General features: G+C 34.4%; 1 protein-coding gene across 1 annotated transcript in view; it reads right to left on the bottom strand.

Annotated features, from left to right (window-relative positions):
- Window positions 1–1181: 1181 nt before the first annotated feature.
- LOC118189723 (uncharacterized) overlaps window positions 1182–25858 on the bottom strand; it is a 60563-nt gene continuing 35886 nt past the window's right edge. The window contains exon 7 of the mRNA XM_035360383.2: window positions 1182–1580. Within this exon, the coding sequence (XP_035216274.1) occupies window positions 1561–1580 (20 nt within the window). The 3' untranslated portion in view covers window positions 1182–1560. The remainder of the gene's footprint in view (window positions 1581–25858) is intronic.

The following is a 25858-nucleotide window of genomic DNA, read 5'->3' as shown; positions in this document are numbered from 1 at the left end:
AAAATTTCATTGCAATAAATCAATTAATAATCGAAATTTAAGTTTTACGCTTAAAACCTAAATTTTGGATACCAGTGTTTATCAAAACTATTTAAACGGATATGCATATAAACGAACTGGCATATGCTAATGTTGAACAAATATCTAACCAATAAACACTGATGAAAAGCAGTTATTGTATACTGGCATTTGTTATTGATTCTATGAATCATTACCTAAGCATGTAGATGAAAATAAAGAGGCGTAAAATTTTTGAATTTTTAAACTATCGTCGTACAAAATATCGTAGTAAAATATAAAGCATTTATAAATTAGCACACGATGATAACATTGCAGATATGCATTTTCTAAGCATAAAAAGTTTAAATGAATTTTCGTATAATGATTAGTGTGTACAAAAAGAAATAATTTTACTTTTATATTTTGTACTTTGTATTAACTAATAAATGTTTACTGATAAACCAAGGAAGAAATTAAGCATTAAAAATGTGGAAATTAGAACAAATTAAAGCTACGAATAGCAGTGTCTAAACATTTTTATACTATATTTTTTCATGAAAAACTATTAATAAGTCTTTACAAAAGGGGTTAATTAAGAAATGTCTTTTAATAGTTAGCAATTTAAACTTAAAATTCTTTTGACTGGTATAAATAGAATTAATTTTTACTACTTATTAGATTTTGAATATTTAAGTTTCCTTCTATTTTACGTTTTCAGTAAAAATATGTTAATGAATACAAAAATATTAAATATAAAGATAATATTATTCCAATTCCTTCATGTATTCACAAATCACTACACGAAAATTCACTTAAATTTTTTATAGCATGAGAAGGCATGGCTGGGAAGTTATCATTATACGACATTTTTTAGATGCTTCTTTTTGATTACGATATCTTGTACGACGATTTTTTAAAACTGCGAAGTTTTTGTACCATTGTATTTTCTTACAGGATGTTTTAGAATTGTGATGTTTTCGCCTTGCTTTCTTTTCTCCTATGTTATTTAATACGAAAATGTTTTCCTGCTGCGTCGTTTTCTCTGCAATATTTTCTTCCGCGATGTTTCCGCCTGCAAGCAAATTAGGTATGTCATCCACAATCTTAAGATCCACGATCATTGAGGATTTATTTCGTTTCGGTTAATTTGTATTTTGAAACCAAAGCAAATATTTACAGACAATAAATTATTCCAGTTTATACGTCTTACTTATTTCTTTATTTATTTATTCGTGGAAATAAAATATAAAAAATGATATTAAAAGCAAAATATGAGATATTTTTTCAGTAAACATGAATGAAATTTGCATTCACTTGAGAAAATGAAATCGAGTTTGCTGTAACAAGATATTTTAGTTAAAGATGATGTAATAATAAACATCCAAAATGTCCGTTTCTAGTGCTTATTCTTTATGTAACAAGCCCATCGCTCTTTGATACCAGATGATGTGCATTTGAAAGGAAAAAGTACTTCACAGTTTCTTTCCTTATAAAATTCTCCAATACTGTGATCTTTTCTGCTTTCATTTGAGGAAGAATAATTCTTGATTCCCTCTTGATTTAATTCAGAATATGAAGACCTAAAGAAATCGTGTTATATATAACAGATCAATATAAAAATGTAAAGTAATAAAGTACATGAAATCAAAATAAGTATAATAAATAAAAGCATTTTGCTCTCAGTCTAGAAAATAAATAAAAATTGTAATTTTGACCTTATATATGTATCCTGAATTAATAATAATCTAGATTGAAAAACAATAAAATCTATGGCAAAAATTATTCAAATATATAGTTAACGCAAAATTACTAATGACCAGGACCGGATTTAGATTTGATGAGAATCTAACTTATTTGAGATATGGGGCCCTTTATGAGGGATATGAGACTTTTTTTTTTTTTTTTTTTTTTTCTTAATAGGGATATAGTACTATTTTTGAAGGTGGCTCCAAAAAAGTGGAGACACTAAGATATAGCTTGGGTAGTTTATACGTAAATTCGGCACTGCTAATGACTGATCACAAAAATAATTTAATGACGTATCATAAAGTTATAGTTCTGTATATTTTTAAAAAATGCTTTGTTATGACTCAGGAGTTCTAATTTAGTAAGCAGATAGTTAATACTCCCAAATGTTCGAAAGAACATTAATAATAGATTACTAACATCTATTAGGCTCGACATTCCGAAAGAAACCTTCTTACATTAATTATTGTTAACTATCAGAAATTACGATTATAAATATTTGAAATAATTAAAAAAATAGATGAGATTCTTCTTCATTAAGATTTACCCTTTGGAAAAAACTGAAATGCTTCATAATTTTTTTTAAATGTTCTTTTTAATTTTTTTAATATATTCAAATACATTTTAGAAAATCATCCCACAGATTAACTGTTTTTACTTCCTTGTACGAAGTAAAAAAGAAGTATTGTAATCGCGAAAGCTTCAGGCAGCATATTTCAACGAAAATATCCACTTTGACCGCTTTCGAATGCAATTTAACGATGTTTTTGCGTGATATCTGTACGTAAGGACAGAATAAAAGACTCTTTTCCTCCAAAAAAAACTAAAAAACTGCTTTAAAATGAATTCTGAAGAGAATTTTTCGTGGCGTCTATACGAACGTATGTACGTACGTCCATACGTACGTATCTCGCATAACTCAAAAACGAGTAGCCTCAGAACTTTGAAATTTTGTATATAAGACTACTATAACATGTAGATGTGCACCTCGTATTTTGGTTTCAATCGGCCACGCCAAACGTATATAAATATATTTATAAATATATCCACTCTGTTACCCGGCTCAGTGATCTCAGTTTCTTTACTCTTATATGTTCGTAAATTGTACATTTTTTGCTTTAAAAATGGTTGAATTATGTTGTTTCTATCTTCCGGTTAAGGGTTTTATGCCTTTAGTAAATCTGTATGCAATATTTTTAGAATTATCAACAATTTTAAAATTGTTTAAGTGCCGCTAAGCCTATTTTAATGGCGGCCATTGATGTTTACATTTGAAACAGGAGACTAGTGGATTTGTTGCCAATCTAGAGAAACTTAGCTTCGCGACAACAAAGATAACGCATTCATTTATTATTGCCAATTAAATTATGCTTAATCCTTTGTTGAATTTTTTCGAGGAAATAAGCGTTAAGATTTGCTTCGTAATTTTTAATACAGATATGTTGAGTTTTTATGTATCTTTGCCTTGTCGCGAAGTGAGAACTGAATTAATTGAATGAGAAATACTCAATCGTCTGTGAAAAACTGTTTCTTTTTTGTTTTGTTTGCTTAATTTCTTTTATACATCGTTCTAGCTTTATTATAGTATTTGAATAGAACACGTGGCAACGATTAGATAATTCTTTTAATGATATAAATTTTGTGCATTCAGAGTTATAATATGAACGAAATATAATACTGTTAAGTAAACCTAACGCCAGAGTCTCGCTATGGTAAACAAATAGAGTGAATTTTAAAGAATGCATTTATTCTATTGTGATTTATGCGCTGTCGGCGAAGTAGGTTTAATTGAATCTAATAAGTTTAAATAAAATGCAAGAAAAAATGCGTATAATTTAATATTCCATACAAGGAAGTCATGTGGTGTACACATCAGATTTTATATATATATATATATATATAAACCATTTCGTCAAGTGAGTAAAAATAACCTTTAGGTAACCAAAGTCTAAATGGATATTCAGATGTTTTATGAATATGAAAGTTTTAAGATAACTTTTCCTAAAAATAAAACAGTGAAATACGAAGTGCTTATGCCATCGAAGAACGACATAGGCAGTTTTTTTTTATTTTCTATTTAGAAAATAGTATCGAATTATCTAACGTAATGAGCATACGAGAAAGATAACAGAAACGCCAGGGTATTGATAGCTCAGTGTTTATTACAGTTGATATTTGAACAATGCGAGTTTGAATATAGTGGCTCCATCTACGCAGATTGTTTGCAATAAATACACTGAAAACTCTTTTTAAGCTTTGAGACGACTTGAAAACTCACAAATAAATTTCATGGGCTGGAAATACAGAGAAACGTTTGGTGAATCATGAATGCGAAAATATACCTGAATATATTAAACTATTGTATCATTCACTGCCATAAAAAGCACAAATCTATTATAAAAAAAAATCTGTAACTGTCTAGAATTAGTAAAATGCATAGTATTTGTATTTTATTTCATCCTAGACAATTTAGATAGATGTGAACTGAAGGAGATTTCATTTTCGGTAAATAGATAATGTGAACTTAGGTAACCATAAAATACAGCATTATACATGATTTCCTTTTCTTTGTAGTTTTCTTATTAGCATTATCTCATATCTATCGTATATTTTACTATAAGAAGGGATTTATCTTATATATGTAAAATACAAAATAAGGGCTTGTACAATTCTAAGACTTTTGATGCAACAAACTGTTAGAAGGTATGATTCTGAGTAGTAAAAAATTATACGCTACAAATCCTCCACGAAAACATCAGTTCCTTAAGCAGAACAGGAAGAAGTGAGGGTGACACCAGAACGTCAGAGTGTCAACCAGAACATTTTACAGGTATAGCCCCAACCACGTTAGCTGTACAGCAAATTTTGATGGACCACAGGAGATGAATCCAAAGGTCTTCGACCCCTCTTTCTGTGTCAAAGCTCTCGAAAAGACTTTCAGCTAATAAGTAATTTAAGTGTGCCATGCCGCAAAGATACCACACACTTAAAAACATCCAAACCTTCTCAGGGATTTGAACAAAATCCCAACAATACACTAGGATCTCCCAGTTCTCTTGGATATCATTCCCATAACAGCCCATTCTATGGTTGTTATAAGAATACTTTATCTGTATCGGAAGGGCGATTCGTTAAATGATTACTTTCTAGTCTATGCTGTTTCATTGGATTCCCATGTCGGAAACCGTGCCTGTATCGGTAACTCTCCCGCATTCACCGTACCTTCTATCCGAAAGAAGGGGAGACATGAGCAGCTAGCTTGATGCAAACTCTCTCCTTTTTACGTCCTTGTACGAAGTAAAAAGGAAGTATTGTAATCGCGAAAAGTTTTAGGCAGCATATTTCAACGAAAATATCCATTTTGACCGCTATCGAATGAAATTTAACGATGTTTTTGCGTGATACCTGTACGTAAGACTCTTTTCCTCCAAAAAAATTATAAAACTGCTTTAAAATGAATTCTGAAGAGAATTTTTCGTGGCGTCTGTACGAACGTATGTACGTACGTACGTACGTATCTCGCATAACTCAAAAACGAGTAGCCTCAGAGCGTTGAAATTTTGTATATAGGACTGCTATAACATATAGATGTGCACCTCGTATTTTGGTTGCAATCGGCTGCACCAAACGTATATAAATATATATATATATATATATATACACTCTGTTACCCGGCTCAGTGATCTCATGTTCTTTACTCTTATATGTTTGTAAATTGTACATTTTTTGCTTTAAAAAATGATTGAATTATGTTGCTCTTATCTTTCGGTTAAGGTTTTTATGCCTTTAGTAAATCTGTATGCAATATTTTTAGAATTATCGACAATTTTAAAGTTGTTTAAGTGCCGCTAAGCCTAATAATGTTTTTGATGGCGGCCATTGCTTGTTTACATTTGAAACAGCAAAATAGTGGATTTGTTTTTAATCTAGAGAAACCTAGCTTCGCAACAACAAAGATAATGCATTCATTTATTATTGCGAATTAAATCATGCTTAATCCTTTCTGGAATTTTTTTCGAGGAAATAAGTGTTTAAGATTTATTTCGTAATTTTTAATACAGATATTTTGACTTTTCTTGTATTTTTGCCTTGTCACGAAGTGAGAACTGAATTAATTGAATGAGAAGTACTCAATAGTCTGTGAAAAACTGTTTATTTTTTTGTTTTGTTTGTTTAATTTCTTTTATACATCGTGCTAGCTTTATTATAGTATTTGAATAAAACATGTGGCAACGATTAGATAATTCTTTAAACGATATAAATTTTGTGCATTCTGAATTATAATATGAACGAAATATAATACTGTTAAGTGAACTTAGTGCCAGAGTGTCGCTATGGTAAACAAATAGAGTGAATTTTAAAGAATGCATTCATTCTATTATGGTTTATGCGCTGTTGTCGAAGTAGATTTAATTCAACCCAGTAAGTTTAAATGAAATGCAAGAAAAATGCATATAATTTAATATTCCGTACAAGGAAGTCATGTGGTGTACACATCAGATTTTGTTTTCTTGTATATTTAAAATTTTACTTCTAAAATTAAAAAAAAAAAAAAAAAAAAACTTATTCTAACCCCTCTTGCAATGTAGGAAAAAAATCTGCGCCACACTCCCTGAATGTCCTCATCTGTTCAATTAGAAATTAAAATTTATATTTAACCAATAACTTAGTTTTAAAACTGCCTTTAACCAACAGAAATAGAGCTGTAAATTATCAGGTGCTCGCTGCAATAGAAATCCAACATAACGAGGAAAATTTTAGATTTCTTGTTAGCCTCTAAAACTGCGACTTTTTAAGATTGACCCTTGCTTAACATTCGATAGTGGATGGCCCCACGTAATAAGCAACTAAGCTGATAAGTCTTCATGACGGTGCAGCTGCTTATTCCGTGGTTTCCTGTCCTGTTCTGCTTCCCACTCGCAGAAACCTAAGTCTCAATACTCTCCGTAGCTTAGCAATGCAGTTTTTTCAATTGACATTAAAAACACTTTTAACAAAATTTTTCAAAAAATCTGTAACCCCTGTAATGTATTCATCATTAACGCAATTGGCCAAGCAATGCCATAGCTTGAAACTTAAGATCTTTAATTTATTTTCCCAGCAGCATCTCAAATCGCCACTTCTCGAAAGTGTTCATATTCTGTAAAGCATCGAACTGCTTTAAAATTTAACTTAAAATAACGGTTCCCCATCCTGCATTTTTTTAATATTTCTAAATGGACATTTTCAGCATTATTGTAATTAATAAAATATGCTCCTAACGTCATATAGTATATATTTCGATACAGAATTCTTTATTTACAATTACTGACATTTTTTAAACATGGCATTTAAAAATAAATAAAATATATCAGATTAAAATACATCAATTGAAAATGAAATCGCAACACGAAAAAGAAGTTATGTTAGATAAATTAAATTTGGGAGCCGTGTTTGCATATCAGAAAGGTGACGCCTACTCAGTTTTTGGGCTAGACGAATAACTGTGGCTCTACTAGCGCTGCTATAAACATAAAAATGACGTTTTAAATACGAAATGTGTTTCGTGTGCTTTATTCATCATCTGAGTTAGGCATCATGAGCGAGATTTAAATCAAAAATGCCTTTAAGGAGACGAAGAAGGCTGCATCAGCAGTTTACTAAGTTTGAACAACGCTTTGTAGTAGGGCAACGAGAAACCGGATTTTCTTTTCGCAATATTGCGGAAAGACTTGGCAGGGGTGTATCCACAGTACATACGTGCTGGCTGCAGTGATCACGGGAAGGTACTACAATCTTAAGTAGATCGCACACGTTCCACCACTCAAGCGAAGCCTGCCATATTCGCTACATGTCTGTAGCGCATCACATCTGCAGGTGACGGAAGACGGGTTGGCGCTAGAGTGACCCAGCGAACTGTAACAAATCGATTACTTGACGGACGGCTCCGAGCCAGATGCGCTGTAGCGGCCTTACTCCAAATTTCCATCATGTGTGACTTTGATTATGTCAACCTAGAGCTCACTGGCGGGCAGGAAGGAGAGCTGTTGTGTTCTCAGATGGAAGCCTTTTCTGTCTTGGTGCCGCTTTCATCTGAGAATACAACAATGAAAGTCGTTTCTGTCTTGGTGTCTCCGTGGTAGAATGCCATCTCAGCGACGTACTCACTCATTTAGTCAAATCTTCATGTTAGTAATGGCCGTAGGTTGGTTAGAAGTAGGTTAGGTGAGCGCTTAGAATTGAACTATGTGCGGCGTAGACACACACTGGATCTACAACAGAGTTATCTGGGCTGTATAACAGCAGGAACCCTCTCGCCGTTATCTCCTACGCTTTGACAGCAAATTTGTATCCCAGACGGGATTGCACCGGTTGAGTTGCCATTCTTGAGCAATTTTCCAAGGGGCATTTTCCAACAGGATAACACTTGTCCGCAAACCGCTGCTTTCACTTCCTGCTCCCATACCGCTGTTTCATGGAATGTCGACATGCTGCCTCAGCCTGTGAGATCACATGATCTTTGTTCCGTCGAGCACATATGCGGCATGATTGGACGACAAATCCAGCATAATCCACAGCCAGCACGGGCTGTTGCTGATTTGACTGACCAAGTGCAACAAGCATCGAACTCCATGCCACAAAATGACACACGGCACAATGCATGAGCGATGCACAGACACTGTAAGACAGAATGCACACTGTAAGACACAGTGCATTTGCATCCTTGCATTCAACGTCGTGGCGATTGCAGCGGTTACTAAGGTACAACCAGTTCACATTTGGAACTGCTTTTCTCAACTATACTTTAATCTGGGATCTTGAAACATTAATCAAATAAATCTATTACCTAGACAAACGTTTCATTCCTCTGAACTGAATTCTACTTGATGGAGAGATTTCATTTTGCATCAGTCTATATTTCTGTGATATAAACCGTTTTAAAATAATGATGCAAAAGCTTAAAAACCAACAACAGTCCAGTTAGCTTACGATATACTGTATTTTCGGCTTAATAACATAATTTGTTATGTTTAACCTTGTAAGGATTTTAAGTTTTACTAACGTTTATTTTATTTTAAAACTTTACTATCATCTTTTATTTTCCATTTCCGGCCAGAATAAAAGCAAATAGATTTGGTTATGAAAATTGAGCTTGCACACTTTTAAGTTGTGGCTTTTAGCCAAGAGAGAGAGAGGAAGACTTCTCGCTACCTTACCTCGAGCGCTTTTCAATCAGTTCTTGTCTGACTTGAGGCCAGAACTTAGTTCTCTTCGATACTTGAAGACGTATTGTAGTTTCTCGCATTCTGCTCACTACATATGTAAAGCTTAAAAGGCAAATCTTCACGTTACTAGTCTTTGTAAAGTATCTGAGTTTAGTTCTAATTTAATTAAGTAGTTTTAGTTCCTATTTTTTACGTTTCAGACCAAACGTACTAGTCTTTGCATCCCAAAGTGCGGAATCGGCTGTAAACTGTAAGAAATAAAGGGTAATTAAACAATTCCCATTTGTGTTGTATCTTTTACACTCGCACCAACATAGTTTAAGTGAATTCCTTGTCCCTACTCAGGACTCTAGTTATGTTTGCAAAGGCAATTAGAAGAAATAGTAGTCATGATAACCTTTCGGCAGCTTTCAAAAGTTTCTCAAAAGCACGTTCTGTTTTCAAAAGTCTATAGTAATCACGTTCTAGAATGTTTCAGAGCAGTATTAGCTTCAATCCAGAAAGCAATTCTCACGTCGATATCACAGTAAATAAAAGATGCATCTTATTTTGAATAATATTCATTGCAGTTTATAGTAAGAGGGATTGCTTAAGTGTTACGTAAAGTTTTTACTTAAAGTTAAAAAGCATTTTCATATCTGGTTTAATCTCCAAATTTTTAGCTTTTTATCATGTTTAATGAAGTATTAAAAGTTTAGTCGTTGCCCATTCTTAGAGTCTGTTTGCTTTATTCTCAACTGAAATCGAAAAGTGTTGTCTATTGCTATATTTTCCTTTCCTTCTAGATCTTCCTTCTAACAAATACCGTTCTTGTTGCTGGAATGAAAGCTCAATAGAAAGATAAGTGAGAAAACTGCAATAGAAAGCATTAAGACAAATTTATTCTGATTAACTGAATTTTTCATAAAGCAGGTTTCCCTGAAAAATAACATAATCTTAGGTTGTTAAGAAATAAAATAAAATAAGGCTACTGATTTGGATTCTATTCATAGTAGCACATACGTAACTCACAATTTTCTAAACGTTAGGCACGCGACTGTAAAATTAATAAAAATGAAAACGTGAAATGTTGATTAACAACTAAATGCGAATGAAGGTAGTAAATGTGATTCTGCACGAAAGAATGCATTACGTACAATGAGGAAAATAATGTTTAATTATCGTAAAGCATACGATGACGTCCCAGTTGGATCATTAAAAAATTGATATTTAAAGCTAAAAGCAAAAAAACTTAAATTCATAAGATATGTGACCACTCCGAACATTCACACAAACCTCACAGCGACTGCTCACGCTCTCAAGGTGATCAAACATCGCATATGTTAGCAATTGTCACTCCTCCATTAGGGCGGTTCCCAACAGTCTGAGACTAGCTGGAGGATATAAATGTGCAGTGACAGTATGTCATATTACATCCCAAAGATTTCCAATTGGGTTAAGGTTGAGAGAATACGTCAGCCACTCCATATAAGAAATTCTCTTACTCTCCAGGCACTCATTAGCGATGTTGGCTCAATGGGGAATGGCATCTATAAGGAAGAAATTATGACGATTCAGCGTAGAGACTCACAATGGAAAGTAGGACTTCAGCTCAATATCGTGTAGCCATCACAGAACCATTTTTAAAGATGTGCAGGTGGGGTGCATACACCATGATGCTCTCATCTCTAAATGCGTGCTATTCGATCATGTTCTGGATCTAATTCCGTTCTATCCAGACTGTTACAACGGTTATCACCTGATTTCCATGGACATTGCGCCAATCTGAAACAGTTCAACTGAAATGCTGATGACACCATTTAAATCTTGCCCCTTTGGACTGGGCAGTTAGTGGAACACAAAAATTTGGTACATGGAAGTACAATCCCTTCACGTGGAATTTTCAGCCAACAGTACTGTCAGATATTATCTTATCAAGTGAAATAGCAACCATGGATGCAATAGTTATGAATACCATTCGTTGATTCCGCTTGGTTAATAAAATAATATATCGATCATCAGAAGAGGCTGTAAGCCTCGGTCAACTGGACATGGATTTGCTGACAATTGATTCTACATTTGAGAAATTATCAAATGATGGACAGGAAAGGAAAGAGCGATATGTTTGATTGACTGTTTTGCTCCTTCCTTTGGACAGCACTCCAGCGCTTACTTTTTGCCATTTGTCTTTTATCAACAATGGAAACACGAATATCATTAAAATTATCCTACTAATGTTATAAACACTTCATATCAGCATTTAAATGAACTTCCTAAAACCATTCAGAATGCTAGCGTCTTCAATGATTGCCTAGTTAGCATATGTTCGGACAGCCAGTCTTCATTGGCCGTAACATACGATACCTGCATATTGCCATCTGCATCCGAAGCGATTTCCCCATTCAGATTATTCAATTACACTTTCAAAATTACTATTTTGCACTGTGTGCTTTACTTTTGGAAGGCAGTGCAAATATCAAAAAATTGTAAGTACATCAGTTTTCGACGTAGTACTCATGACGTGCATTGCATATATTCTAGCGCTTCGCAAATCTTTTTGGTTGTGACCATAGTCACTCGTGCATCGCAGTTTTGACCTCTTCATTAACTTCGGAAATACTTGCTTCTCGTCTACTCTTTTAGCAGCCAGAACACAGAAATTCACTGATGGACATGCCTACTGAATAATATGATTTTGCGAGACATTCAGATTTCCTCCTGCATTGTTGCAGTCATTAAACTGGCAGTGTGTGATTGAGCATTTTTATTCTATAAAAATTCGCCGGAAGTTCGAAATTAATCTTTTATCTTGATTGCAAGGCGAAGATGATTTTAAAGCATATCTACATAAATGGCTATTACTCCCTTTTCCATATAATGTTCAAAAATTACCCCATTTGCTTCTTCGAAGAGAATGAGCATAACTTTTCTTGCTGGTAGAATAAGCCTCTGTATAGAAGTTACATGAATTTTAAACTTCCTACACCGCTTATATACTTGCTACAAGGACACATACGTATCACCGTTTTGCTCTTTCATCCTGCGATGAATTTGATAATTTGAATTAACAACTCCAGTACTCAAACTCCGCATCACAGATTGCTGCTCTAACGCGATGCTTGTCGACAGTGAGGCACCTATCTTTGCACCGAGGTTGCTTTCTTCTTCAGTCATGCAGAATCATAATGCCTTCGGCCATTCTTTGAGCCACAAGTACCGGAAACTCATAAATCAAAGGTACAATTCTTCGGAACTGTACTATACTTTCAAAGCCTTCATTCGAATCACATACTTAGTTAATAACAATAAAAAACTGCGAACGTAAATTAATAAAAATAATAATAGAAGAAATATTAAATATATACCATTCTTCCACTAAAAATAAATCCACTTTTACGGAAAGACAAATAGTAACAAAAAACATAGTTCCTGCACTTCTGTGATTTAAACTGAACCTGATTTCAAGGAAAACTACCACCCGAATATAAGCTTTTAAGTAATATTAATGCATTATTTTATGTGCTTATAATATTTTTAAGATTCCGTCAGCTAAATAAAGTCAAACTGCTGTGAATTTGTGATACACTTAATCAAGTACATAATACATGATAATAACGTCAGCAAAACCAGCACAAATACTTTACATAACTCAAAATAAGCTATAAAGTACACAAAATTAATTCCTTACCTATTAAACTTTAAGCTACCTCTATCTCTGTCCATAACTTTTTAAAAATAAATGTACTCAAATGTAAGTTTCATAAAGCAAGCAAATTACTAACGAATTTGCAATCTAAATATTTCACATAACAACGGCTTTAACGAGGAATTATATCAAACAGTTGCAGACTTCCAGCAACAGATGAGACTGCCCCTTGTCCATTTCCAAGTTAGCTTTTCTTATCAGATATGAGATAAAGTTCATTTCTAGCTTATCGAAAGAAACTGTGGACAGAAGAAATTACCATCCTTTCCTTCCTCCCCCAGCCCCGGAGAATACCAAATATTTTAATGGGATATCTCAGTTACGGGAATGTCAAGGTGCATTATTTGCTTTCTTTTTTGATAGAGGGACGGTAGGAAAAGAGAACATATACATTAATATTTTTTCATTATATAATGTACCAAATATAGAATGAAATAAGTGATTTTGTATATAATACATTTATTGTATTAATTATTTGTTGATTTTGTAAATATTTGTTTTACTTACGTATAGTTATTCCCATAAACATACAAAGATAGACTTTATTCAAGTATATCTCTAACCAACTTTTGTAAACACAATAAAAATTCTACGAATAAAATTAATTATTAATCATCTCGAGCATTGATAACTAAAAGTTGACCATGATATTAAAAATGTAATCACAGAGAAGTAAATACATTTGTGCATTAATATTAATTATAAGTGCATTAATATTAATTATAAGTGCATTAATATTAATTATATATTTGACGAAGCCAGTGGTCTCAAACTGGAGGTAAGCCGGCCGCGTGGGACCCCCGAAGCAATTTTAGCCGTAAACCCATTTTAATTATGTACCAGTATTTGTTGCAAATACAATGGTGCAAAGATTCCAAGATTTTAGTAATTTGAAGTTCAAGCTTACAGTACTTTCATTACCATTAAAAACGAACATGAATAGTACACCACAAAATCTGTAAACAGAGCTAATTTCGTATCAGGATATAAATCTTATTCAAAGATCTGAAAATAGAGATTTTATTAACTTTTATTCGTAGATGTAAAAAATAAATAAGCTCAGTTAGGAGTTTTTGCATTAAGAATAATTACTTTGTTTGGAAATACATTTATATGCCAACAGCCTTTTTTCATAGCTGAAGATTAATAAGGAAAGAACCCGATTGACTGATGAGTATCTACAATCCGTGATGAATATAATTTCTAGTGATTTCTCTATAAGGTCACGAACCGTAGAATCGAAACATCATCAAATAAAAATTAAAAAAACGTTTATAATTATTTACATATGTATTTTTATTTATGCTTCGAACAAAATTTGATAAATAAAAGAAAGAGACTAAACTATTATTATTAATTCCCACGTTTTGTCCCACTTGAAAAATTTTCTCTGAAAACTTTGAAAGCTTTTATAATTTCTTTATTTATAGTTTAAATTAAATTAATTTGTATAATGATATATTATGTTAGAATTATTTGAAAGAAATGTCTTACAAAGCAATGAATATTTAAATCAGAAGAGAAACACGCCAAAGTGAAACTTAAATTTAGTAAAGAAACAAACTTGTATTTGGCATAGATTTAGATAAAAAAAACTCAAGAGATTTCGGAGGGCAAACGGGTCCCTTTTCATCAACAGCAAAGAAATTTGCAAGACAAATTTTTTCGTTTTGGGGGTATGAAAGTAGCTGACATGAAAACAGTACGTACAGCACACTCGGACAAAATGTTTATTATCGGTCAAAAGAAGACCAGTCTTGGAAATTTCTTTGCTCTTGATGAAGAGGCACCTATTTGCCCTCGAAATCGATTGAGTTTTTTTGTCTAAATCTATGACAAATACAATGTTTTGTTTCTTTACTAATTTTAAATTCAATATTTAGCTGCCAATACAACAAGAAAAATATTTTACAGGTATCAAATTTTAAATTTCAGACAGAAAACAAATCTAAATTTGAATTTTTTCCCTTTTCGATATTATTATTATTATTTATGAATGCTTCGTTAAAATTTAAATTTAGTAAGCGAAATTTAAAAGTTAATTAAATATGCTCTGTTTGCTAATAAACATTTTGATTTTGTTAAAAAAGGAAAAGAAAGAAAAGAAGAAAAATATCTGGCCCATGAGCTTCTTTTCGATTATGCATTTGACCCGCAAGCAATTTTTGTTTGAGACTACTGGACTAAGCAGAGAATTAGCTGCACCCTTAAATTTTATCTCTAATTTGAAAAAAAAAAAAAAAAAAAAAAAAAAATCTCGAGGAAAAGCTGCGAATAGCCTGTTCTATCCCATGCAATATTTTTTCCCCCCGTTTTGGAGGTATGAAAGCAGCTTATATGAAAACAGTACTTAACACACACTCAGACAAAATTTTTATTACCCAAAGAAATATGTTTCAATGTTCAGCTTATTCGTCTTATTCACTGTCCTTGTCCGTACCAATAAAGTAGTTGCCCGATTTGCAATATGATTATCTCTGCTACAGCATGTCTTCACGCATCCATGCAATATTTCCCCCCCCCCGTTTTGGAGGTATGAAAGCAGCTTATATGAAAACAGTACTTAACACACACTTAGACAAAATTTTTATTACCCAAAGAAATACGTTTCAATGTTCAGCTTATTCGTCTTATTCACTGTCTTTGTCCGTACCAATAAAGTAGTTGCCCGATTTGCAATATGATTATCTCTGCTACAGCATGTCTTCACGACCTGAGACCACAACTAAACTTATACAATCCTATGTAACGTTCACCCAACAGCAACGGATTTTATATTTAATCATTAAATACGTCCAGCTATTTTGCACATGTTTGTACGTATTTATTTCTAATCATTTTCTTCTGCTTTCTACGAAAAAAGCGCGTGCCGAAAACATCAAGGCAGAAACATAACCGATGAAAACGTCGCGGAAAATACAACGCAAGGCGAAAACGTCGAAGTACAAAATCTCGTGGGAGAAAAGAAAGCAAAAACTAAACATACAGTTCTAACACATCATGGTACAAAATATCGTCTTTCAAATATCAAAATATTTTGAAAATAAAGCGGTTCAAAACTTTCGCAGTTTAAAAACAACGTCGTCAAAATATCGTGGTAAAAAACAAAGCTCCTACATGCTATCGCATGATGATAACATCGCACACATGGTGTGTGCGGTGTATTTAATTATGGCAAAGCACACTAGGGCTACCTGCCTAAGGGAAGGGATGCCTTCGTGGAGGGCTTTCTAAGGGAAACTAGCTCGTATACACGTAACACATGGGGAAAACCACGAAAACACCCATGCAGCCAGCCCGTTCGCGGGATTCGAACCTCGGACCGAACTACCAGTGTTCAGCGTCTTTACCGCTCGGCCGCTGGTGGGCTCGCACACATGGGCTTTTCAGGTTTTAAAAGTTGTTAAAGTATATTCGCGTAAAGATTTAGAAGCCCAAGAAATGTTAATGACACTTTAAGAATAAACGGAAGCAAAACGAGATATAATTTCCACCAAAGCAGTACCAGATTAACAAATGTGAAAGAAAATAATTTGATAATTAACCTCATGTAGTTATTTATCTTCCTTTTTCTAAGCATTTTTAGGCTGTATTTTTCATGAAATATTATGAGTAAAACTTTATAAAAATGATTAATTTATTAATTACTTTTGTTAATTAACTATGTAAATTTAAAATTCTATTAAGTGCTATAAGCTGCATTAATTTTCTCTTCATTTTCAATTTTTAAATGCTTAAATTTCCTTCTTATTTTTCAGAAAAAATTTATTAGTTCATTCAAAAATATGAAATATAAAAGTAAAAATATCCCTCTTTCATTCTTGCGTTCCCAAATCATTATGCGAAAATAGATTTACAGTTTTAAAATCTGAAAAACGCATGTGTATGATGTTATGGTCATGCGATGATTTGTAGGTACTGTTGAAAGTATACGTGATTCATTTCTTTACTATTGCAACTTCGCTAATTCGAGACGAGCAGATAAATGAAACAGAATTATTAAAGTTCTTACCTTAATAGAGCGTAATCCAAGCTGCTGATGTAAGGAACACGATCATTATTATTAGCACATAGAAAATAATATATTTATTAAGTATAAGAAGAAAAAATATCTCACGGTGATTACAAGCGTAGTTTACTGTCCATTGCATAACGCGAGAATGAGTCATGCAAGGAGAGAATGTTTCTCCTTCTTTTTGAATGAAGTCCAATTCCAGTTAGAGGGGGTGAGGGGGAAATTAACGTCGGAGCGTACAGCTTCATTGCTGTCGTTACGAGTTGCTCCCCAATCTTCCACACGATTAGCTGTTCCGTCCGGAGTAAGACCACTTCCTTTTAACAAAAATTCCAGCTGTTGTCTGGGTAAGGGTTTCGTGAACGTCTGCGTATATCATTTTACTGTTGCAGAGTTGTAATTTAACAATTCTTTGATTTTGTAGATCACATACGTAGTCATATTTCACATCGATGTGTTTGATCGATGTGTTTTTTCACATCGATCTGGTGCAGGATATATTGTCCTCAAATACGATGTTAGCTTCTTGTTGAGCGAAGCCTAAAGTTTCCATCAGTTGTCTTATCCATTGTAGCTCCTGTAAGCAGGCCCGAGCCGACAATAGGTGCAAGGTTGTGTGGCGCACGACGGCGCCGAGTTGAAAAGGCGCAGGACAATCATTAAAACAAGAAGTTCGTCTCGCTGCCTGTTTGAACAGAAAAACTGTTTTCTTATTTGAACGCCTCTCCGGGGTCGGCTCAGGTAAAACCTGGGAAGCTACTGATTAACTGATTGGGATCTGTATCTAGGCAGTCTCAGCCACGGGTGTTTACAGTCTCCGCAGGACTGGAGTCGTCGCTAGCGTTGGCTGTTTCAAGCTCGGCAGGTACCATATGGCGTTCTCGTCCGTTCAACTGGTTGTGATTGAGCTATACAGTCAGATATTCATGGATGTCCGGAACGAAACACCCCCGTTGGTAGAGTTGGTGAATTCAGCGAGCTTTTTAACTGCTTGAAGTTTCCAGTGGGCGGCTGGAGCCTCGAAACTACATATTCATATCCTTCCTTGGTTTTCCCCTGGGGGCGCCTAAAGCCGACATCTGTATACCATGAAGTAGTGTTAGCAGGCCGGATTGGTGGCCCGGTCTGTCTCACAGTGTTTAAGTGATTTCGTTCTGCTGTCCGGGATCGGGGCCCCTGTTGATGGCAGATGTTTTTACCATCCCTGCAGAACGGGGACGTGGAATGTGAGTTGCTGAGTATTTATGTCGACTCAGCTTAGTATTAGCTCGTCGGCTCGACCGATAGATTAGCGGCCCCTTGGATCGTCTCTAGGAGGTGGGGTGTTTAACTGTGTTACGGCAGCCTCGAGATTGCCAGAACTGAGTGCCTCTTCCTCCTAGCACACTATCTTATTTGACAGAAAATTATAACCAGGGCAGGAGTTCGTCTCTGATGTTCTCTTATGTCTTATTTGAACGTAAAAATACTTGATGCCGATGTAAGGGTAGACGCATTCGGCAAATTGCTTAGTCCTTATTTTATGCCTATTGTTACAATCGTAGTAATTTGTTGCAACATTTACCTTTTTTGTGATTGCTTGTTATTATTGTTTCTTTCTACATAGAAAAGGTAAGTGCAGTTACATATTATGTTAAACTTAGTTTAACGATTTAATTCGAAAAGGAATGATTTGAGCATAATTACTCGAAAACTGTTTATCTCTCATGTTTGAACCGTTGCCGTAATTTTGGCCGCATAAATTACTAATATCTAAACCATTTTCTTCTAAATTCTTTACTAAGAATGTTGTTCGTCCTTCACCGGTCGTATCTGTTGTAACACCAAAATACTAAACCCTTTCTTTAATACTCATGTCTCTATTTTCTAAATTAAGATACCTCATACAAATTAATATCTGCTCTTGATGGCTGGCACCAGGGGTACAATCAAGTAAAATAAAAAAATATTTTACCTGTTTGACCTTACTTAAATTAATTTGCTTTATATTATCCCCTAATAAGCTAATTGTTTCATTTTGAATTTTATCTTCAAAATAATAAAGCATATTTTTTGAGTTTGAATTTTATTAATATATACAGACATGATAGGGTCAAATTTTGTAATCATTTCTATACACTTAAAAAATTATTTCTTTCGAATAACTTGTTACTGGAACCACGGGAAGGCTAAATTTTGTTTGGCTGAAAACTGAATGGCATAGATAATTCTTTCAATAACATGCTTAGTCTCTTTTTTTGATAAATTTTGAAATTTCGAATCAACAGGTTTATTCTTTCGTAATCGTTCTAAGAAATTGGACCAAAGTGTAGATTCTGGAAATGCACTTTATTTTTCCTTTGAAGTTTTGAGTGCTCATTTAAATGGTTCCATTCGTTAAATTCAGAAGTACTCAGTTTTGCGTTTCTGCAACTGTTAAAAATTTTGAGCAGAATTTAGCAACCTTTTAACTCTTTCATTTTTGGCAAGATTCGACAAAAGTACATCTAAAACAATTTCGTCCATTTTTATCTTTGAAACCATGAAGTAGTGTTTGAACAGAAAAACAAGCAATCACAAAAAAGGTAAATGTTGCAACAAATTACTACGATTGTAACAATAGGCATAAAATAAGGACTAAGCAATTTGCCGAATGCGTCTACCCTTACATCGGCATCAAGTATTTTTAGTACACTACAACATCAAGTAACAAAATTTAGCCTTCCCGAAACTCGAAACCAGGATATCCAGGACCATTTTCTAATAAGGCTTGAACTTGGATGGAAATAATGAACTTATGCATAATCCGGAATCATCAGGCACAGGAAAATGCGTATCTACTGCAGAAAATGTAAATTTCACTAGTATATCTTCTAATTTTTCGACCGGTTGCATTGAAGTTAAAGGTAATTCTCGGGTGAAAACACTTTCTAACTCTTTCTGATTATTAGTTTCTTTTGGCAATTTCAATGGCAGCTAAGACGTTGATGGACAACTAGTGCTAGTAGCGTCAGCTTGGATATTCTCTGGGTTTGGGAAAAACTAAATAATTTTAAACTTATAGTTTATTAAGTCTTCCTCTCACTTTCGTTTTCTTCATTGCATTTTGACCTTCCCCCTCCCCCTTCCGACATCTGAGGAAAAGTGAAAACAGAAAAAGCGGAAGTAAAAATAAAAGTAGAAAATGACTATTATAAGAACTATTGCGTAAAACACTTCTTCTTAAGAACACTCGAAAAGTCACTGTTTGAAATATTTACCTTACTTCTGAAAAACTGAGTAGTATATCTTAAACCATTGCTTGGAAAATATATGAACTATTAGATCAATACCAAATAATTCAAGGAGGTGGTAGTACTCTTTTGTTTATTAAAGTAAATAAATAAAATTTAAAGTATTTATTTAAGACGTAATGAAAAACGGAACATTTTCCTTCGGTTTTCCGTATAACCAAAAATCGGAAAATGGCTAGTTTTTAATTTCAGATTACCTTGTATATTTTTACTTCTTCAAATCTCAGATAGGTATATATCAAATTCATTGGTACTCCGTCAATCCTTTCTTCTCGAAAGATGATAATTTTCAGTTTAATAAACAAATGTTTCGTGTAAAAAAAAAAAAAAAAAATTCGAATAAATATGTTCAAATTGTCGCTTTTATGAAAGCTAACCTAAGTTTAACTTAATATGTAACTGCACTTACCTTTTTTATGTAGAATAACAATAACAACAATTAATCACCAAAAAAAAATCGCAAAAAAGATAAATGTTGCACAGATTGCGACGATTGCAACAGTAGACACAAAATAAGGACTAAACAATTTGTCGATCGCGTCTACGACGCCGGCGTTTACCCTTACATACGCATTGGCATCACGTATTTTCGTTCACATATAGTATTTACAAGATCGGTTCAACTTATGCCAAAAGCTACAAAAAGCATTAACTGATAAAAATCAAAGCAATATAAATACTATTAGATCTTATGCATGAACTGCAGTTTTCGTAAACTTTTGGAGGAAATGTAGCATCGCCGGTTGAAACTCTAAGCTACATCGCTGTCAACAACATAGCGGTGTGCAAAAAAAGAATTTTGGATATATCCCTAGATATCAGCCCTATAGCATTTTTTATGACCTGTTGTAATCACAGTTTGAACCTCGTCGTAAACTACGCTGCGAACAATTTATTTAGTGCAAACTTATTAGATATCTCAATTAATTTGTTTTCAATTTTAAGATAATAAATAGTGTTCAGCAATATATTTGGTATCCAATGCGTTTAGTGTATTATTTCCCTTCGCTTGCAGTGTTATGTTTTCATAACATGTTGCTGTTGTGGTTGCTGACTAATGCTCAGTTGTCTAACCTATAGTCAGCCCAAGCCCACGAAATTCCTCATGGCAAGGACCGCAAGATACGCCTGTCGTTGTCAACAATCTTGAGCACCTTACAGGTGACAGTGCGATTTAACTCAATTTCGCCCCCAAATTTGATGGAGAGCATCCTGGGGGGGATGGGTCAGAGCGTCTCCCACCCCTCTTTCCCTACCACCGACCTTTCGGGAGGACTTTTGCATCGCATATTTAGAGTGCCGTTATGCCGCACGGATACAATACATTTACAAACATTCATGCCTTCTTCGAGATTTGAACCCGAACCCTTTGGCACGGCAGTCAGCAACGCTAACCACTATACCGGTTGGGCGGCTATTTATAACAATACATATGTCTGTGTGGGTTTCAACAAAACACAAAATGTTTGCATATTTAAACAGATTAAAAGGTAAAATGTAATTTTTTTGGTTTTGCATATTATTATGCTAATAGTGCTTCATTTTAAATGTTAACCATAAGCAATGTCCCTTTAATATCGTCGCTGCATAGAGGCTCTCGCTAGACATTTGCACGACGTCGCCGATTAGGCTTGGCGCGGTCCTGCCTGCAAGGTTAAAGCTAGAGCGATGTATTCGGCTTCTGTCTAAGATAAGGCGACACAATTTTGTTTATTGCTTGTCCATGATACTGTAGTAGTGTAGTGTATTTAATTATGGCAAAGCACACTAGGGCTATCTGCCTAAGGGGAGGGATGCCTTCGTGGAGGACTTTCTAAGGGAAACTGGCTCGTATACACGTTACACATGGGGAAAACCACGAAAACACCCATGCAGCCAGCCCATTCGCGGGATTCGAACCTCGAACCGAACTACCAGTGTTCAGCGACTTTACCGCTCGGCCGCTGGTGGGCGCCCATGATACTGTACTGTTTCCTATTTGAAATATATAACCGGAAGTGGATTTTCTGTCAGAGGTGTCTCCAGCCAATCAGCGTCGCTGTAAGCTTTGATGACTGGTGCACCATTAGATTTTAGATGCAATTTGTAATTAATTGTAACTCTCAAATATCGAATGATTTTAATTATACCGTTCCAGTCCGATGTTGATGGATTTTCTACTTTTCTGCTAAGTATTCCACAGAATTCGCTAAGTCGGGTCTTGACTTTTTTTTTTTTTTTTATTTTACTGTTGCTAAATATAAAAGTGCTCCTACTGCTTCCCTGTATTTCCGATTATCGGGAAAAACATCCTCCTGGTTGTTTTGGTTTTTCGTAAAATTCGTAGTCTTGCTTAGTTTCTTTGCTGACTCTCCGTCGAATTTTTCGATCATACTCCTAGTCTTGTTAGCTTGATGAAGTTGAAAGTTTCCGTCTTTTTCTCTTTCGATTTCGATTCCTGGATATGTAGATACTTCTCCAAGATTTCGAATGTCGAAATATTCTTTGAGAATTCGTTCAACTTCTTGAATTGACGGACGCTTGTCGCTTGCGACTGATATGTCATCAACGTATACGATTTCGTAAGTTCTTGCATTTTCCTCGGTTAATGTGAAGGAACATGGATCAGCTTTTCCTTGAACATATTCTTGTTCGCACAAGATTTTAGCTATCCTGTGATTTCAGTTTCTAGCTGCTTGTTTTAGTCCGTAGATACGTTTATTTAATTTACAGACTTTGTTTGCTTCTGAAGCAGAGATGTAACCTTCTGGTTGCTTCATATATATATCTTCTTTCAGATCTCCATATAGAAAAGCTGTTTTTACAACAAAGTGGTTTACGTGCATCTTCTTTTGAGCTGCTATTGCCAAGATAGTCGTATACTTTACGACTGGAGCGAATGTTTCGTCGTAGTCGTGCCCAAATTTTTGGCAATATCCTTTTTCTACTAAATAAGCTTTATATCTGATAACATTTCCTGAAGCGTCAGATTTTGTTTTAAATGTCCATTTGTTTCCAATTGCTTTCTTTCCTTATGGAAGATCGACTAGTTCCCATGTTTTGTTTCTCTTCAGTGCTTCTATTTCTTCTTTTGTAGATTTTAATCACAGTTTCTTTTCTTTAGCTGGAAAAATTTGCAACTCTTGCTAGTCTTTAGGAACTTTGGTTTCTTCATTCTTAACCATGTATGAGAATCTGTTTGGTGGGATTCCCTTAATCGTTCTCTGGAATCTTCTTGGTAATAGGGGAATTTCTTCTGTTTCAATTCCTTTCTCTGTTGTAATATTTGGACATGGTTCTCTTGATTTATTTTCTTTGAAAGGCCATTCTACTTCCTTATTCTGATTATTTAATTGATGAGGCATTTCTTCCTTTTTGTTTTCGTCGAATATTATGCTTCTTCTGATCACAACGTTGTTTGTATATGGCATGTAAATTCTTTATCCTTTGGTACGGTCACTATATCCAACAAGAATTCGTTTTTCTGTTCTTTCATCTAGTTTGCTTCTTTTCTGCTTTAGAACTAGCAATAAGCTATGCTGCCGAAAACACTGATATGGTTTAAATTTGGCTTTTTATTATTCCAGACCTCATACGGTGCTTTTTCCACTGATCTAGATGGTAGCCTATTTTGTAGATAGGTGGCTGTCATTACGGCTTCACACCAAAATTCTATTTTGAGTTCTGAATCGAGTAGCAGGCATCTTGTCATTTCCATTTAAGTATAGACTTTTTCTTTCTGCTCTACCGTTCTATTGCGGTGAATATGCTACGGTGGTTTGATGTTCGATTACTTCTTCCTTTAAATATTCTTCAATCTCTTTGCTTGTATATTCTCCTCCATTGTCTGTTCTTAAGATTTTTGGCTTCTTTGCAAATTTGTTTTCTTCATGGTTACAAATTGTTTTGATTTGGAGATAGCTTCATCTTTTGCAGTCAGCAAATAGATCATTGTGTATCTCGAATGATAGTCGATGAATGTTATGAAGTATTTCTTTCCTCCTAGTAATGTTGTACCGATTGGTCAACAAATACCTGAAAGTATCAAGTCTAGAACTGACTTTGCTCTATAGTTGCTGAGCCTGGGATACGGCAATTCACATATTTTGCATCTGATACAGCATTCGCATCCTTATTCCGATTGCCAGGTCATCATTCTTTAGCCTCTTGATTGCTCCATAATTTCTGTGTCCTAGTCTTCTATGCCAAAGATCTATGATATTTTCACTTCTTTCTGCAGCTGCAATTTTGGCTTTTCTTCTTGAGATTCATTTATGGTATATAAAATTCCTTCTGCTTTAGCAATTCCTATGATTTTATTTTTCTTCTTTACTCTGCAAATATCCTCTTCAAATTCAACTGTAAACGTTTTCTTTGTAATTTTTCGTACGGATATCGATCCTCCTTCTAGGTCAGGAACGTATAGGACATCCACGAGTCTCACTTCTATTTTGTTATCTTTATAGTCTGTACAGTTATAAGTATCCTCCTTTATACCTTCGGACTTCATCTGAGTTCCATTAGCAATTGTTATTTGCTCAGTTTCGCTTCTATCTAATTTAGTGAACAAGTTTTGTTATCGGTCATATGACAAGTAGCTCCTGAGTCAACTGACCAGTTTGAGTTTTGAAAATTAGAGAAACCAATCAAGGCAGTTTTAAGTAACAATGGACTGAAATATGCAAACAAAAACTTTAAGAAAATTTTGCAAAGAATGGAAGCAGAGTTTTGCTGCAGCACCCCCTATATCTCATGCTAAAATGGTGCGGCCAAGAGAACATATAGAACACATATTGATATAGTTTGCTCAATCATGATTGTTAAATCTTTGCCAAAATCACTGTGAGCTCTGCTGTATATATACTAAATCATGCTGGAACCTCATCAGTAGATGGTAAGTCTTTTTTTTTTTTTTTTTTTTTTTCAGAGTTCCCAAATTTAATCGCCTTCAATGTTAGAGCCTTACTTATCAGACACCAATGAAATAAATAATCCAGAAACAGCTAATGAGGACATACAATCAATAAAACAGCTGAGAAATCGACAAAACCTGAAAGTACTTAAAAGGTTGATCGAGTGTTGTTTTGTGGAGTATGTAGAAGCAGAAAATTATTGCCAAGCAGTAAACTCGGATAATGGCTTCGAATGGCAGGCTGCAATGTATGAAGAGCTGAAATTCTTATCAGAAAACGAAACATGGTACCTAACTGATCTCCCAGAGGGGGAACAAGCTATTTCAAATAAATGGGTTTACAAAGTGAAACGTCATGTAAATGGAGATATTGATGGATTTTAAGCACGGTTGGTGGTTAAGGTTTTTCCAAAAGGCAGGTATTGATTACTGAGAAACGTTAGTCTTATGGTACATTTTGAAACCATTTGTTCAGTCATTCGTGTTGCTGTTACTAAAAGCCTGCATGATAAAATTTGATGTCAGAACTGTATTTCTGTAAGGGACATTAAATCAAGAGATTATATACCTGAAGGCTATGACGACAAGTCAGGCAGAGCGTGTAGACTGATAAAAAGTCCGTTTGGGCTTGAGCAATCTCCCCTTTGCTGGAATACAAGATTCAAAGATTTCTTGTCATGTTCTGATCTGAAGTAGAACAGAACTGATCGACGTATGTTTTGCAATATTCAATCAACAGTAAAAGTTGCTACTAGCACTATTTGCTGATGATAAGCTTGTTGCCACTACAGTCTAAAGTCGATTTCTTTGAAGAATAGTAAAGAGAATTTAAAGTAACTTACAAGGACGCTGAATTTTTCCTGAACCTTGAAATAAAAAGGTTAATTAAAGGTGATACATTTATTGGTCAACCGAATTATGCCACCAAAGTTTTAAAGAAATTTAATATGTGGGATGTAAATCCTGTCTCTCCACTTGTTGAGAAGTGTCAGCTTGCAGGAGATGATGCTGATGACTGGATAAACTACAAGAAAATTCCTTACA

The sequence above is a fragment of the Stegodyphus dumicola genome, chromosome 9, assembly GCF_044657685.1.
Source record: "Stegodyphus dumicola isolate Sdum_Otavi_A_Nest chromosome 9, ASM4465768v1".
Classification (NCBI taxonomy): Eukaryota; Metazoa; Arthropoda; class Arachnida; order Araneae; family Eresidae; genus Stegodyphus; species Stegodyphus dumicola.
Note: the sequence above shows the minus strand (reverse complement) of the source record. Positions and strands in the feature narration are given on the sequence as shown.